General features: G+C 40.8%; 1 protein-coding gene across 2 annotated transcripts in view; it reads right to left on the bottom strand.

Moving 5' to 3' along the window:
• Window positions 1-18,142, bottom strand: part of LOC137256507 (syntaxin) — a 74,327-nt gene that overhangs the window by 24,249 nt on the left and 31,936 nt on the right. For both annotated transcript variants that reach the window (XM_067794354.1, XM_067794347.1), the window contains exons 3-4: window positions 16,200-16,299; window positions 14,939-15,013 (exon numbers count right to left, since the gene is read on the bottom strand). In XM_067794354.1, coding sequence (XP_067650455.1) covers window positions 14,939-15,013; window positions 16,200-16,299 — 175 coding nt within the window. The remainder of the gene's footprint in view (window positions 1-14,938; window positions 15,014-16,199; window positions 16,300-18,142) is intronic.

Here is an 18,142-nt window from a genome sequence, read left to right as displayed (position 1 = left end):
TCTATTTATTTTTTAAAATTTATTTTGACTACCCATTTATGTTTATTTATGACATATATTTTTTAGCATTGACATTGCAAAGACAAACCTCAAATTCTGTCAGCAAATACATTAACCATCTTGGGGGACCCCCTTGTTAGTTCTGAAGGTCATAAAGATCAACTCCAAGTCACAAACACAGAACGAGAGTTCACATTTTACAATCCACCGAGCTCAATCCATAATCCAGTCCATACAAACTAACCACCTATCCTGACCCAGGATGAAAGAGACCCATTGTTTCTCCACACCATCAATACACTAAAATGACATTAAATAGATTGGTTTTAATTGGACGCCACAACAGACGTTCACCATGAACAAGCACCACCAGAACATCTACAAGGCTCCAGCACGGGCAGTTCTTTTGTGTGCCTCCGGACACTCCACTCCTAGTATCGATATGCATCACATCAATCATGGACTGTTGTACTGTACAGAGACAATCAAGTCAATATGTCCGGCCAGCTCTCAATACGCCAATAAATATGAATTACTGTGCTCAAGAGCCGCTAGATCATATAATACAATCATGATCCAACAAAGCAGTGTGTTTTCCTTGCTTTGGTCTACCTGGCTGGGGCAGTAATGGCTGAGAACGTGTGACCTATTGTTCAGTGATGTGATGATGACAGGGAATGTGTGGCATACTGTTCATTGCTGTGATGATGACAAAGAGACTGTGTGGCCTATTGTACAGTGCTGTCATGACAGACAACACGAGCCCTGTTGTTCAGTGGTGTGATGATGGCCGAGACCATGAGCCCTGTTGTTCAGTGAATGTGATGATGATAGAAAGACGTCCTATTGCTACAAGCTGTAATGATGACAGACTGTGTTTCCTAGTGTTCGATAATGTGATGACACAGAGACAGAGAGACATCCTATTGCTACAAGCTGTAATGATGACATACTGTGTGTCCTAGTGTTCAATAATGTGATGACACAGAGACAGAGAGACATCCTATTGCTACAAGCTGTAATGATGACATACTGTGTGTCTTAGTGTTCGCTCCTGTGATGACATAGAGACGTCCTATCACTACAAGTTGCAATGACTGGTAACTATTGTGATAGTAACATAGACACTATGTCGCACTGTAAAGACTATGATTCATACAGTCATATGTTGTTATGACAATGTACAGACCATGCATCCTATTGTAAATAGCTGTGATGATACAGACTGTGAGCCTAACTGTTATATGATGAAGAAACAAGTGCCACTGACAGCTGAGACAGAGTATCCCCCGTCATAAGCAGTGAGAATACATACTGTCCTTTCTGAGATTGTCTTGTCAATCACTTCAAGGTGTGCTGGTGAATACCGAAACTAACAGGCCTCTCTGACTATTGCAACATCAACCAACCTAAACCAATGTGTTAGCAGCAACACCGTAAATTTGCAACACAATATCATTTTGGATCAGAAATATTTTAGTCACAGGCTGTAAATAATCAAGTCTAGACCAAACAATCCAGGTATCAACATCATGAGCATCAATCTAAACAAAAGGGAATCAATGACATCTGTCAACCAAGTGAGTCTGGCCATCCGATCCCAGTAATTGCCTCTTACAATAAGAGTGTGTTACTGAATATCAATTCTAACCCACATCTTCACGGGTCAAACTGAAACAAATTGCCAGCATGTTGATTTGGGGATCAAATGCTTGCCCAATTTTCTTCTTTCTTGTTGACATTAACTTACTGTATGTGTTTGTTACCTTGCTTCTGTTTTTTTCTACCAACATGAAATATACCACAGGGAAGGAAACCTTATGTTCTCTGAGAGAGTGCTAAACATCACATCCAAGAGCATATGCATCCTGACCTTCACCTTAATTACATATTCTGTTGTTTTTTCACACTTATTTGCTTTTGTAGAGATGTACATCTGACATTTCAGAGAATGCAGATCAGAGAATGCTGCTGACCCATTCCTATATATATCACAAATTTGTGTGTTGGGTAGTCATTGGGGGCTTCAATAATCTACTACCAGAGAGTTGATACTAGAAGGAGAGAAGACCGCTCATTCAGCACCGAGTATTGGCAGGACAAAACAAATGTGTTCAAGTCATTTCAGCCTTACTTGACTTAATAATGACCTAGTTTGCTTTTAAAAGATTTTCTTTTCCTATGTATTGTTACTGACAGCTAATTGTTCCTGCCAGATTCTGACCAAGTGTGGGCCAGACATCTGTTGTAGTTGTGACAGGAGTGCACACCAACATTATTGATCAACAAGGACAAACTGGACACAGAACATCAATCTCAACACAGTCAAGGAAGGACAATAACTACCTACACCACAGCTGCACCCTACGTAGATAATGTTCACACATGGCAAATGGGTCATGTAGTGTCACAGCAGTTTATGCAATGACTACACAGTGCATGAAACACCTCTTAACTGAGGGTTCATATTTGAGGGATAGGGGTCAGAATGGATGATTAAGATACACACTTTATCTGCCATGGCATAGCATTTTAACAACACAAATACACAAAACATGTGGTGTTCTTTATGTTCTCAGGGAATAGTTCCACATAAGCCTTAATAAGGAATCTGACATATAAATGCATTTATGTGGAATTAGCACTTGGTGTCTACATATGCTATTCCTGACAAACTGCGATATCAGCAAGTCTCTGGCACAGGCACGTCACTCTGTAAGGATAGATGACGGCGGATCACTGGTCAATCTAATCTTCACTCCAGCCTCATCAAGGGCAGCCTACAACAACACCATATAATCCTGCAACATCGTCTCTACTGTGGCCAAGCTGCTTGTTGCTGCATCCAGGCACAATGAAGACTTGATAACGTGATTTACACCATGTGCAGTGTATCTATAGATGCTTAAATCAGACTGAAGCTGATCCAACCAGGACAAGCAGCCTTACAGCAACACACACAACTCAAAGTCCCACATATGCACAACTCACACCAACACACACCAAACAACATTAAAACACTGCCCCCTAATTCAACACTGGGCAGCAACCTCTATAAGATATGGACATAAATGGTGTTGAGTAAATGACACTATAAACACACAGACTAGTACTAACAATGGTCAACCACAAAGACGTCCATAGAACATTGGTCAACTCTAGAGTCTCGGTGTTGACTTGAAGACACAGAGGTAAATTACTACAAGCCAATTGGCTGTATGTATTCATTAGATGACTCTCCTCCCGACTAGTCTGAGACAAGCAGAATATCAGAGGTCCCCTGTAATTGAAACAGCTCTCATCGCTACAAATGTCATAGTGCAGGAGGAGGTTGCTGGTTTAATTCAAAACCTGACTCGCCTAACTTGATTTGTTTTGGGGATATTTTTATTGCCTCAGCTGAACACAGGGTAATTGGTGATCATTGATGCTGTTTTCCTGGAAACTACCATTTGAGAATGCCAAGGGACCCTGATAAGGACGATCCAAGAGGATGTCACTTTCAAGTTTCCAAGGAGTCATTTACCAGAAGTAGAAGAATAATAGGTCCTAAGAAGATGTGAGTGAGTGAGTTGGGTTGATGTATTTCAGTTATATGATAGCAGTCTGAAGTAGGAGAAAGAGCTTATAGGCACTTTCAACATGCCCACAAACACAGGTACGGGTGTACCTGATGAGGTGGTAAGGACCAATATGGGAACTGCTCACATTGGTGATGAGTAATAGTACAGGACCTTCTCCTAGGGGCGGTGTGTTCAAGTATAAGACCTGCTCACAGAGGCAGTGAGTACTTGTACAGCACCTTTTTAGAAGGACAGTGAGGGCTAATATATGAAATTCTCACAGGTTTGGTGAGCACTAGTACTGAAGTACTCACAATGGCATTAAGTACTGGAATAGGAAATTCTCATATGGTTGGTGAGTACAGGAACAGGACATTTCCACATCGGTGATGAGTACTAATAACAGTAACTTCTCAGACAGTTGTGAGCACTGGTACAGGACCTTCCATATTACAAGTAGTTCACTGGTCATGAGGGGCCCATAAGTTCTATCTACTCTTGATGTTTGTCATAAACAAAGAAGAAAAATAGATTTAGAGTTACCTCAATTTCAATGATTTGCATTCATAAAACATCAGTAATTTCTGTAAATCACATTCCATGTTATTTGAGATAAAGACTTTCTACCATGAAGAACCAAATGAGTTTGCCAATTCCAGCAAGGTACATAAAAACTGTTACTGTAAGTGGGGTACATTGAATATAATAAATACTACAGGGATGGCAACAGGTGAAAGTGATTTCAGCTGAAAATCAGCAGGGGGTCTGAGGGCCACAGGTTCCCAAGAGGGTGCAGGATCGATTGCCATTCCGGATAGTAGAAGAGCACTGAGTCAATGAGAATGTGACATTTATGTGTGAGGTATGATTACTGCCTATCTCTCACTACACCTACTCATTTAGTGTTTATAACACAAATGCTCTAGTTTTGCTTATCAATTAACACTGACATTCAGTGTTCGTGTTAATGCTTACACAGGCTGACCTCCTTCCAAACTGTCCCCAAAATCTGTCACAAACTTAGAACATACTTAATGTGTGAAACTATATGACAATATTACCACCTGCCTTTAAATACCAAACAAACACACTCTTCAAAGGGATCAAACACACTCTTCAAAGATGGGAAACAATTTGTTCACCAGGTAATCCCAAGGGAAGGCATCAGAGACGTACATCCTTTATCTAATACAAACTTAACAGTTCACTGCATAAATAATCTAATAACCAAAGCGAAAATATTCAGTGAAAATTTCGTTTGCAGACTTTTCAATTTGTATAATGAAAGAGCAGACGGCAATCTGTCCCTAGGAAGAACAGGACAAGCTTCCTTTACACTGACACTGGCTGTTCAGTTAATCTGGTCTGAGTAAATATCCCAGTTTCAATCTCTGTGTTCATTCATGTCAAGATGCCGATGGCCAACAGGAAGATGACATTATGGGGCATTGTGGTCTCAAATCAATATACAAGAAAATAACAAGATCACTCCAGAGACTATCCATTCCCAAGGAACCACAGCAAGCCACTGCTCTGATAGCTCCTATACAAAATGCACACAATTTCCATAATGACCTACCATGGTTGGTTATTGTGTTGAAAAAATGTGTAGCAATGCCCACAATCTCAATCTCCATTCCACCTTAAATGTCAACAACCACTGACGTTTGTAAATGAAACAATAACCCAACTGCCTACATGTCCCGATAACACGTATCAATATTGTATGAACCAAAATGCAACAGTTCACATAGCCCTTTAAAGCTATGCCAAACAATCAAATAAGCAACAAAACTGTGGCCATTACTATGGAAACCCAATGCCACTTCACACCCTGGTCCAGCATCATTAAACAGCCCAAGCATCTTCAGGTGGGACACAACACTGTTGGCACCATCACTGAATGGCTGCTGGTTACTCATGTACTTTGCATGTAGAATAAATGTAAGTGTCACTGATTAGAGTAAATGAAGATATTGTCATCCACGCTGCTGCAAAGTATTATAGTTAACCTTACGTAGAACTTGAGCTGTTGGACAACAAAGCATTGCGGAAGAGTGAAAACAACACTGTAATGATGATCAGACACTCAGACCTAGACACAGACACAGACACACACGCGCACGCGCACGCGCACGCGCGCGCGCACACACACACACACACACACACACACACACACACACACACACACACACACACACACATCACATTAATTTATTATGTTATTCCACCTACTATAACAGTTTTATTTTATCTCATGGAGCATGAAACAAACACAAAACACTACTGAAGAATGAATACATACAGTCATAATCAACAAGTGTATTATACCTTATGATTACTGATGGCTTTGTTTATCGTTTAATGAAACACTGAGCAATATTCCAGCTTTGTTATAGAGGCCTCTTTATTGCTGAGTCTGGCCCTAACAACCCAGAGACTGATATCATGAGCATCGATCTATGCAACTAGGATACAATGAGATGCATGAACCATGTCAGCAAGCCTGAAAACCCTATCGTCACCTCTTACAAGCTGAGTTGCTGGAGACCAATTCTACCCCAGATCAGGTAAGGAATTGAATGAGTGTGGTTTTAAGCCACTCTTAGCAATATCCCAGCAGAATCACTGTAGTCAACATCAGAAAGGCTTCACAAATCGTACCCATGTAGAGAATCAAACACGGGTCATCAGCATGACATTGATGACAAGCAAACCCTCTAACCAGATGGCTACCTGGGTCTTGACCATTTGGCTACCCCACCGCTCCAGGACTTGAGGTCCTTGTAGTTGGTAATATACACAATGTTGGCCAGAAGGCTTTCATAAAGAGCATTGTGGCTGCTCAAGGTTTGATGCTATAGTGATAGAATCAGTAATCTGTAATATGACAGGGGAACCCCTTGACTTCATCCCTCAGTTCAAAAACTACACAAAGAATCTCTATACCATTGTTCTCAATGGGACTATGCTATCAAAAAATTGATAGCATTTCTATAAGCATGATGGGATTGTTCATTCAAGGTTTCAGTTTCCAGATCTCAGATGAGCATCTTGACAGTGATCCCTTCGCTAACACAACTCCTGATATCAGCTGATGAGTCAAGGTCACAACTGACAAATGCTGTTATGTCATCAAGTGATCTGTGAGCTGCTGCTGGTAGTGTTGCTGTACTTCCTAATCAAAAATCTCTGTTGTGAATCTCAATATTGATGATGAGAGCTCACCATGGTGTCAGACAACACTAAAAACATAGTGCCATTCCCCTTGTTTGTCGAGATGAAAAGGGAACAAAAAGTGGTACAGAGGGTTTCCAATAGATAAGACATAGATAAATGATATGTTGATGTTTCTGGCATATGAAACCATGCTTTATCATGCATCATAGTGCAGATGAACCCATACCACCCTGATCTTAACGACAACAACAGCATGTCTTACCATATTCCAGACAGCGCTGAATTATGGCGGTCTTCATGGCAGACAATGCTGAACTATGAAGGTCTTCATGGCAGACAATGCTTAAGTATGAAGGTCTTCAAACCAAACAATGCTTAAGTATGAAGGTCTTCAAACCAGACAATGCTTAAGCATGAAGGTTTTCATGACAGACAATGCTTAAGCATGAAGTCTTCATGGCAGACAATACTTAAGTATGAAGGTCTTCATAGCAGACAATGCTGAACTATGAAGGTCTTCATGGCAGACTGCTTATGTGTGAAGGTCTTCATAGCAGACAATGATTGACTATGAAGGTCTTCATGGCAGACAATGCTTATGTATGAAGGTCTTCATAGCAGACAATCCTGAACTATGAAGGTTTCATGGCAGACAATGCTTATGTGTGAAGGTCTTCATGGCAGACAATGATTGACTATGAAGGTCTTCATGGCAGACAATGCTGAACTATGAAGGTCTTCATGGCAGACAATGCTTATGTGTGAAGGTCTTCATGGCAGACAATGCTTATGTGTGAAGGTCTTCATGGCAGACAATGCTTGACTATGAAGGTCTTCATGGCAGACAATGCTTAAGTATGAAGGTCTTCATGCCAGACAATGCTTGACTATGACGGTCTTCATGGCAGACAATGATTAACTATGAAGGTCTTCATGGCAGACAATACTTAAGTATGAAGGTCTTTAAACCAAACAATGCTGAACTATGAAGGTCTTCATGGCAGACTGCTTATGTGTGAAGGTCTTCATAGCAGACAATGATTGACTATGAAGGTCTTCATGGCAGACAATGCTGAACTATGAAGGTTTTCATAGCAGACAATGCTAAACTATGAAGGTCTTCATGGCAGACTGCTTATGTGTGAAGGTCTTCATAGCAGACAATGATTGACTATGAAGGTCTTCATGGCAGACAATGCTTATGTATGAAGGTCTTCATAGCAGACAATGCTGAACTATGAAGGTCTTCATGGCAGACAATGCTTATGTGTGAAGGTCTTCATGGCAGACAATGATTGACTATGAAGGTCTTCATGGCAGACAATGCTTAAGTCGAGGGTCTTCATGCCAGACAATGCTTGACTGTGACGGTCTTCATGGCAGACAATGCTTGACTATGAAGGTCTTCATGGCAGACAATGCTTGATTATGCAGGTATTCATGGCAGACAATGCTCATATGAAAAACTGAAAGTAAACACCAGACGAACAGAAATAACCTGATGACAATCCAGTTAATAAGCTGATCCACACTTCCATGTTAATGTATCTTAAAGTGTACACAGCATTACTACAGATAATCATAAACAATGTGTACCATGTTTGGAAGTAAAATGAAGAAATGGGACAAGGAAATGTACATCCCTGTACATCATGGCACCACCAATGGCCACTGTGAGTTCTGGCTGCCTGTCCTTCAGCTGGTGGCCTGCGTCCTATACCAGTCTGTCCCATGCATACTGTAAGTAGGGACCAATCCAATATGAACTACTTTAAGCAGCATGGCTATTTATAGCTACACTATGGGTTTAGGGCACATGTAAAGCTGTCAAAAATTGTGAATGTCGACCATCTCTGGAAAAAGACCCCACACAACTGGGTGTAACAGGTGGAGGAGAACAGAATAGTTTCAGGGTGGAACATAGGCTATCTATAGTTACATGTCAAGGGAACAGGGAGAAGTGTTGGCCATTGTTCATCCGGTCTAGAGCTGCTCAGCCGGCAACAATCTCATGTCCTGGCTTCACTAAATCAATATCTATCTGTACTGGGTCACAGTTGATATAAATACAACGATGACACAGTTTTCATTCCGACAGGCATTCATCCACGGCAAATACTATTCTGCATCGTCTCTGATGAATGTGTGAGATATTTATGAGAAGCATTGACTTTCCTGTGGCTGGTATTGACGAACCTGTCGGTAAGAGATGCTCCAAAGATTTATGACTGTCGGGAGAGAAGCACATGCCCCGAGGAACCACGGAGGTGAAATAGCAACACTGGATAACACAATCATAATGAGCAGGCAACGAAACATCACTTATTCCACAGAGATGGTCTGTCACAGACCACTGAAGTCTTGATGCCAAGTGAGTGAGTCAGTCAGTTAGTGAGCGAGTGAGTGAGTGAGTGGATTTGAAAGTGTTGGGATAGCACCTGCATGTGGAATCGCCATGTTTGTTTCCCCTTCAGCTTGGCCCAACTTTGAACGAAGGACAGAGATGTAATTATCATTGATTCGAACTAACCCTTGAGTTCTGCTTGACATGAAAGCTGAGGAACAACTAAGCTTTCTGTCACTGACAAAACAGAACACTCAAGTGTCTACTTGTTAATATTTGTGGAGCAAAATCTGCTGAGGTCAGCAGCTCTACGCTGTGTCAGATTCCAGTGTCACGGCAGCCCTCCTCCATCCTTGCTCTTCATAGATCCCCAGTCACGAGGGAAGCAGTTTCAAATATTTATCCGCAAACAACTGGACATTACCGTTACCTAAAAACCATTCCTCACAAATAATAAGAAAAATCGATAGCAATGCGATTAATGGCTGTAGTTTATCTGCAAGTATCTTGCAAGGCTTCGTCTGATACAGGCCAGCCTATGCCACATTAACATAGGTCTTAGTCCCATACCATGATAGGGTCAAACAGCCTCTCCAGTTTGACTAATTTACATGTCTTCATTGGAACATGATGATCAAGTGACGGCAGACATCTCCTCAGCATCCTGAAATCAGCAAGCACTATGACATCATTCTGTACAGAGAAGGCTGATTCAGCAGATCTGTCCTTGCGGATTAGTTACGAACCGACACACACAACACATGGCGTCTCCTAAACTGGGCAAAGGTTTCTTCTCTGCCTACCCTTCAGTCCCACTCCCTACATGTCAAATTTTCCCAAATGTCTGCACTTAAACTGACTTGGAAATAATATGCTCTCGAGTCTTGTCTAAACACATCATTATTGCTCTCCCAACATGTGGATAACGTAAGTACACAGCAATAAGCATATGGATAACATAGTTATTCCACTCTTAACATATGAATTAGGTACTGTACACAATGTTACATGCTTTAATCATGCAAGTGAGTATGGTTTTACGCTGACAGTTAGCAATGTTCCAGCAATATCGTGGAAGAAGAATGCCAGAGCTGGGCTTCATACATTGTACCTATGTGGGGAATTAAACCTGAGTCTTAAGCATGACAAGCGAATACATTAACCACTAGGCTACCCGACCAACCATATTACATATTGCAATATGTATTACAATATATTGGGAACTTACGAGAGTGTTAGGACTAGTGGCACTAAACATACATGCCGATCCTACTATTACGTTATAAGTCCCTCAAATATATATAGGTTACGGTTCTGAACTGCTATCTCCAATCAGTTGGCATAATAAGCGATTATTTCTTCTCTATTTTTTAATACAGCATTACAGTGTGCTGTTTGGTCACCTTTTTGGTGAAACCACCAGCACAAATATGAACCAAGAAACATAATCTATGTGAACCTGGATTTGAACCCAAGATCACATCCAAGAGACACAACCCTGTACAACAACACTAGACCATGCCTACAACACAACTACACAGGCCTACAACTACCACTCTGGACACAGCTAAATGTCATCATCAAAGGTCAGAGTAAAAAGGTCACTGCTTACAGCTACAGATACTAACAACCTTTGCATCTCAGAGCAATGACTTTCATCCAAGAACAAAAAGATGAACAGCTTCCTAGAGGGCATCCACCCCCTCATGGCCAACAGTTCCCCACAATCATGCTAGCAAACTCAAGGCTGGGCACAATTTACTGACTAACAAAGGCTTTGCTTGTATGGCAAGAATGACACAGCTCTACCACTGAAAAAGGTTGCTGAATGGCGAGCAAGTCTTATAATGTCATGAGTCATCAAACAACCGTTGTGAGACACTATAATGGTCGTCATTACCTACATCCCTGTTTGAACACTGGCACAGCACAAATTACAATTACCATATTTGACATACTGGGTGATTGTTTTTCTGTGGCTGTTCCTCGTTTAACACGACAATATTCCTGCAATACAATGAACGCCTGAAATAATGTGCAAGTTATCCAGACTGGACCAGTCAGTTGGTCACGCAATAAAGATTTCTTTGACTGGCATTATAGAAGCTGAGCTTATGATTATATATCTTCCATATTCTGTATAGGCCATGTCTCAGTACAGATTCTAGAGTCGCCTATGGAGAAGTTGCATATCCATAAACAATTGTCCTCATTCATGGGGATATCCAAATTTAGGCCAAATTTAACCTTAATACCAAATGCACGTGGTCACCTTTAAGACCATTAGAAGACATCAAACTAATACACTAATATTTCCCTTCTGTGAGCAATGGAATGAGTGAAGAAATAAATGGAGTAAGAGTGAGTGATGTGAAAGAATGAATGACTGAATGAAGCGAGGAATGAAATGAAGTCAGCAAGTGAGTTTGTAGGTGAGTGAAGTGAATGAATGAATGGTTGAATGAATGAATGAATGAATGAATGAATGAGGGACAGTGTGAGTGATACCAATCAGGTACTTCTCTAAAACTACAGAAATTTCTGCCTCATCATGAATTGATCAAGCCATTCATGACCATTAAGCTATAAGACTTTCATACGTCATGATTTAACAATACTTAAATTGTTCTCATTTAATTAAAACTCCTTTTGTGTAAAAAAATGCATTTACCATTTCTTACCCACAAACCATCTCTATTTTTATAAATATCCTTTTAACAACTGACCAAAATGATAATGAAATCAATGTCTTTTTCTCAACCCATGAACACTTAAAGTAATCAATTTCTTGTCCGTTTCACAGGCTTTATAAACAGCTACATCTGCTTTAATAACTTTGCCAGTATTTTTCTCGTGAAAATAAATCCTGCGTGAATGCTTCCAACACACCCACCATGCCTTTACACAACCCCTCTCCATTCAACCACAACACTATCATAATAACAAATCAATACTGCAAGATATTGTGTGATGATAATTGATCGTCTAGCAACACAGCCATCGTGTAAAACATGGAAAACTGTGAAGACTGACTTCCACAGCATCTTTCAGAAGACACCCCTATGATTTGACTCAGATGGAGTCTTTTCCAGTCTCTGGTTGGGCAATCACTGCACGCAATTCGGTATCCCAAAACTGTGCCAGTATGCACCTGGCAATGTTATTCATACTTGTATTGATTACACCTGGCAAATTAATTTCTTATTTTGTGTGGAAATAATCTTAGCCAGTTGCTGTAGCCACTATTGATCCTATCAATCTGTGTTACACTTCAGCAGTAGAATTGGCGCAAGGCACCACCACCTCCATTGGATGCCATTCTGGCATTTCTGATGACACACGCAAAACTGTTCCGGCTAAAAATACCCCTAAATTTCATTGACAAACATGGTTGGAGAAGGGAAGATCAATGGCTGACTACAGGAGCAGACGGTCAACTGCATCCCACAGCTATGTCAGGCCATAGTAGGAGCTTGCAGAAACCTTATCTGGAAGTTAGGCATCAATCCCTACTGGTTGATGGTAACATTTCTGAACCAATCTGAATAATAAGACAAACATGAAACAATTGCTCTGCCTCTACTGAGTGATGTAGCTATCATATGTGCTGAATATTGTATACTGAACTGTGCGCTGAATAGTAAATGCTGAATTGTGTGCTGAATAGTGTGCGCTGAATAGTTCTTGCTAAATAGTGTGTGCAAATAGTATGTGGTGAGTCATATATTCTGAACTGCATGTGCTGAGTTGTGTCTGCTGAACTGCATGGGCTGAGTTGTGTCTGCTGAACTGCATGTGCTGAGTTGTGTCTGCTGAACTGCATGTGCTGAGTTGTGTCTGCTGAACTGCATGTGCTGAGTTGTGTCTGCTGAACTGCATGTGCTGAGTTGTGTCTGAACTGCATGTACTGAGTTGTGTCTGCTGAACTGCATGTGCTGAGTTGTGTCTGCTGAACTGCATGGGCTGAGTTGTGTCTGCTGAACTGCATGTGCTGAGTTGTGTCTGCTGAACTGCATGTGCTGAGTTGTGTCTGCTGAACTGCATGGGCTGAGTTGTGTCTGCTGAACTGCATGGGCTGAGTTGTGTCTGCTGAACTGCATGGGCTGAGTTGTGTCTGCTGAACTGCATGGGCTGAGTTGTGTCTGCTGAACTGCATGGGCTGAGTTGTGTCTGCTGAACTGCATGTGCTGAGTTGTGTCTGCTGAACTGCATGTACTGAGTTGTGTCTGCTGAACTGCATGTGCTGAGTTGTGTCTGCTGAACTGCATGTGCTGAGTTGTGTCTGCTGAACTGCATGTGCTGAGTTGTGTCTGCTGAACTGCATGTACTGAGTTGTGTCTGCTGAACTGCATGTACTGAGTTGTGTCTGCTGAACTGCATGTGCTGAGTTGTGTCTGCTGAACTGCATGTGCTGAGTTGTGTCTGCTGAACTGCATGTACTGAGTTGTGTCTGCTGAACTGCATGTGCTGAGTTGTGTCTGCTGAATTGCACATGCTGAATAGCATGGGCTGAATCATGTGTGCTGAATAGTGTCTGCTGAATTGTGTATGACAAATTTGGTGTGATAGTATGCAGGACTGGGTCTGCAGGATTACATCTGCAGTATTCAGACATCAGTACTGTCTGCACACTTGGAATTGGCAGCACTCCTCCTGAAAGTAGACACTAGACAGTCTACAGAGTCACAGGACTGCTTCTGCTAGAATGAATCTTGAGGACTGAATCTCTTGGATTGTGTCTGCCATTGCTGTTGTATGTCTGTATATATCATACACATCCATGATGATCACTGACTTGCTGTCAATCTTAATATCATCAAAGGTATTTAGACAGTCAGAAATAGCAGTCCACCTACACAATTAACCATACAACAGATTCTGTCTTGGAGCAGATCAGAAACAGAAAGCCAGGATCTAATGACACATACTTACGTAACATGTCTAACCTTGAAAAGGATTAACCCTGAAATGGGTTTCACACACTAGCCATGCAAGAAATCAAACAAGTCTTCAGTATGATAAGCAAATGCTTGAACCCAGCACCCACCATTTTGTTTTAATTCTGTTGCATAATGGTCTTAAATCATGATGTTTAGTGTTGACTGGAAGTACTGGGCAGGTTGCCAAGAAATACCAATAGCATTTTATTGAACTGTACTGCCTGATCACTGACACTGTCTCTCTCAGGCTTTCTATCCTGAGTTTCTAAATGAATGCATCTGTTGCTGGAAGGTAAGCATCAGAAGGTGGATGACGAAGTCCTCACGCTCCAGTGAAGGCGAATGAGTATGCACTAATCCAGCTTAGTCTCTACTTAGATCAGACTTGGCAGGAGCCAGTGCATGACAGCAAAGAAGCTACCTCTAGACACAAGGCAGTCTAGACAGGGCTGGAACACTGGTAGTGGGGTATGGGTAAGTTATTGGGGATGGCTGGGTGTGGGGTACTGCGGTAGCACTGACAGGGTGGGTGAGTGATGGGCTAGTAATTGTGTTAGACTATGTGTTGGCTAGCAGGGTGGGGTGGAAGGCGATGGGATGGGGTGGGATGTGTCTGTGTAGCTGAACAAACACTCTGAAGTTTCCTCTTATCAGCATGGTATAAATTGTCTCCACAAACACAATTAATATCCTGTATTGAGTCAGTGGGACAAAAAAATTGTTCAGTCACGTTTTGCAACAAACACAATTTGTTGGCATCCATAAGACAAATATCAAAATGACGTCAGTGTGTAGACAATCTAAAACATACATCAACATGAGTCTGCATAAAAATAATGACTTGCTGATGCTAAGCTGTTATCAAGGCCTATATTTACCAAGATGATCAAAGTCAAAGTGCATGAACATACCTTTTAACTTGGCTCTCACTTTGTTAGCATTCTTTTTGATTTCTGACATTAAGTCTTCTAATTCTTCTTTCATTTCTGAAAAAAAGATCAATAAACTGACATCAAAGGACAAGGTGTGTGTTATTAGAGACCCCACATCAAATAGCCAGCAACGTGTGACAGAGTATATCACAAATTCTGAACATTAGCTGTTAAAACTGCTCTAAAATAGTGATAGTCAATTGCTCCTGAAACTTTAGCACGAATTACCTCGAAATTCAAAATGCCTTGAAGCAAACAATCACTTATGAATATCACAAGTTTTTGGCTATTTGCAATGGAATACCACACTGGATATTATGATCCACGGTCACCTAACTGAAGCAAGACAATAATGAGAGCATCACTCATGAACTGATAACATGCAATTTTTTTAGTAAATTCACTGCTGATGAGAAACATTTGTCAGGATGTAATTACATGCTGTCGCTGGACCCTCACTTACACAAGATCAAACCATAAGCAAGACTAGCATCAGGTCGAAGCCACCATGACATATTGATCAGACTGGAAGTTTTAACTGTCAGTGATTAGTCACAGTCAAGAAGAATCTCTCAGGTTGGGTGTACTTACTGTCTTCAGTGTCCAGTTGAAGAAAGTAGGTAGATAGTGCTGAGAGATCCTTCTTGATGGTGTCCAGATGAAGATAGTAGATGAACCCAACCAGATATATCCTTCTTACTACACACTGACAAGCTGCTGTACCTACTTTCTTCAGCTGGACACCAACAAGAAGGATCTCTAAGGGTGTGTGTAATTACTGTCTTCAGCTGGACACCATCAAGAGGGATCTCTAAGGGTGTGTGTAATTACTGTCTTCAGCTGGACACCATCAAGAGGGATCTCTAAGGGTGTGTGTAATTACTGTCTTCAGCTGGACACCATCAAGAGGGATCTCTAAGGGTGTGTGTAATTACTGTCTTCAGCTGAACACTGACCAGAAGGATTTCACAGCTTGGGTGTAACTATAGTCTTCAGTCAGACACTGTCAAGAAGGACCTATAAGAAAAACTAACACCAGTCTGTTGTCAAAAGAAGTATCTGTCAGGTTGGAGGAACTTACTGCCAGTGATGAGCAGAATCTGTCGGATTGGAAGTACATACTGTCATCTGCCCATTGGCCAGAAGCATTTGTCAGGTTGGAAATACTTCCTGATCTATCAGAAAAACTAGTAGTGGTCTGAAACTGCTAAGGTACACATGATAGGTAGGTAGTACTTACTGTCATCGGTCTGAGGTGCCGAAAGGATTGCACTATGTTTCTTCTTGACTTCATCGACATTTGAAGATATTTTGTCTATCATCCCCCGGATCTCTTCAACCTAGAAAGAGGCAAAGGAAAGACTTGATACATACAGTTTCAGATACAAGTCACAGGATGAATGAGGCATAATTAACACTGCATTGAAAGGTGTAGCTAATACTCAGGGCTCCAGGAAAAGGCTGTATTGGTGTATGTATTAAAAAGTATTGCTTTATTGCTTACTGATCTGTTTACACAAAGTAGCAATGTTGTGGTGCATATATGAAACAAAACACAAGAATAATTACATGCCATTAAATTTCATTCAGTTCTCTAAATTTACTCTTGACTTTTTCCAGTACTCCTATATTGAAAAAATTATCTGGAGCCCTGTACTACTGATATGGCACTGAATGCGTCAGTGAGTTGATCTGGCAGCTGTAAACAAAACTTCATAAATATCATGGGCATGCTCATGAAATAGGATGAAAGTCTGAATTGACTCAGATCCTTGACCTTGTAACAAGCCTAGAAACATCACCAGCATGAAGAACAATTCATTTGTTTCTGGAATGCCCCTCCCCTCCAACCCCCTAAAAAATTATAAAGTTCATGTAGCACAGTTACAAGAGTTAAGGTCACTGCACTTATATGTATATGATTGTTGTTTTTTTACAGCTGAACTCTGCAATATCCTAGCTATATGGTCTGAAAATAACCATGTCAGACAGACAAATCAGTGATCAGCATCATGTACATAGATCTATACAACTGGAATATGATGACATCTGTCAACTTTGTCAGCAAGTCTGACCACCTGCAGTTAGTCACCTCTTATGACAAACATGGGTTGCAGAAGATCACTTCAAAGCTGGGTCTCCACAAGATGCATGCATGTGTCAGTAAACTGTTTGAACTAGTCAGGACTGTGTTCTGTGAGGTTTGTTATGTCAAACCTGAAAAACCATGTTGCAGTTTAACAAGAATACCCAACTCTCACATACTATGCTGACTTTGACGTGGCCAATCCACCTTAATGCTGAAAGTTTGACAGTGAAACAAAAAATACTGTTGCTATCATCACATTACTAGGGTTGCTAATCAACTAAATTAGTTTACATTTTACTTTAAGTCAGGTGAGCTAAACGGTAGAAATATGTTTTGCCACAAACATTTCGGATAGGGATTATGGAACCAATCAGAGGTAATCATTTCCTTAATCACCAATCACACTGGACTGAAAGACGCCATAAATACTGATCAATTACAGTTAAAGTCGTACATCTCTATTCCCATTTCGCTAATAAATTCTGATATATCTCAGATCGTGACTTCCTCCTCCATTCAAGGACACATGGAAATAGAATTGATCACAATCAGTATTTTCTGGAAGTTCTCAAATAACAGGTAAATAATTTTTTTCAAAGGCATTAGATCTGCTTCAGCATGTTCAGCACATTAAAACAAACTTGTCCACAGGCATATTTCAGACAGGCTTGTGCAGTATAGTCCTTTAATACAATATATGAGTAGTAGTCTTGTTGTCTGAGCTCTCAACATTCCACACGACATTCCGTAGATATCTGGGATTGCTCTGATGCAGAAATACTGCAAGTCTGACTGTATCGGTGTTAAAATACTCAGATGCTGTTGGGTTGGCCAGTCAACTAATTCTGTGATAAGCATCATAAACTTAACTGTTTCTGACACACAAATGCAGATAGATATATCATAAATTCAAATTCTGAGTTGATACACTCTATTATTTACATCTGTGATGGATTTAAAGATCATTATTCAGCATAAGAGACATGGGTATGATAAATCAATGATTCCTTCTGAATCAGAGTATCTAGTTTCTGACACTTTCTTTTCTAAATAACGATCCCAATATATATGCATGAGACAGAGAGGGAGAAAAG

The sequence above is a fragment of the Haliotis asinina genome, chromosome 1, assembly GCF_037392515.1.
Source record: "Haliotis asinina isolate JCU_RB_2024 chromosome 1, JCU_Hal_asi_v2, whole genome shotgun sequence".
Lineage (NCBI taxonomy): Eukaryota > Metazoa > Mollusca > Gastropoda > Lepetellida > Haliotidae > Haliotis > Haliotis asinina.
This window is presented reverse-complemented; position numbering and strand designations above follow the sequence as displayed.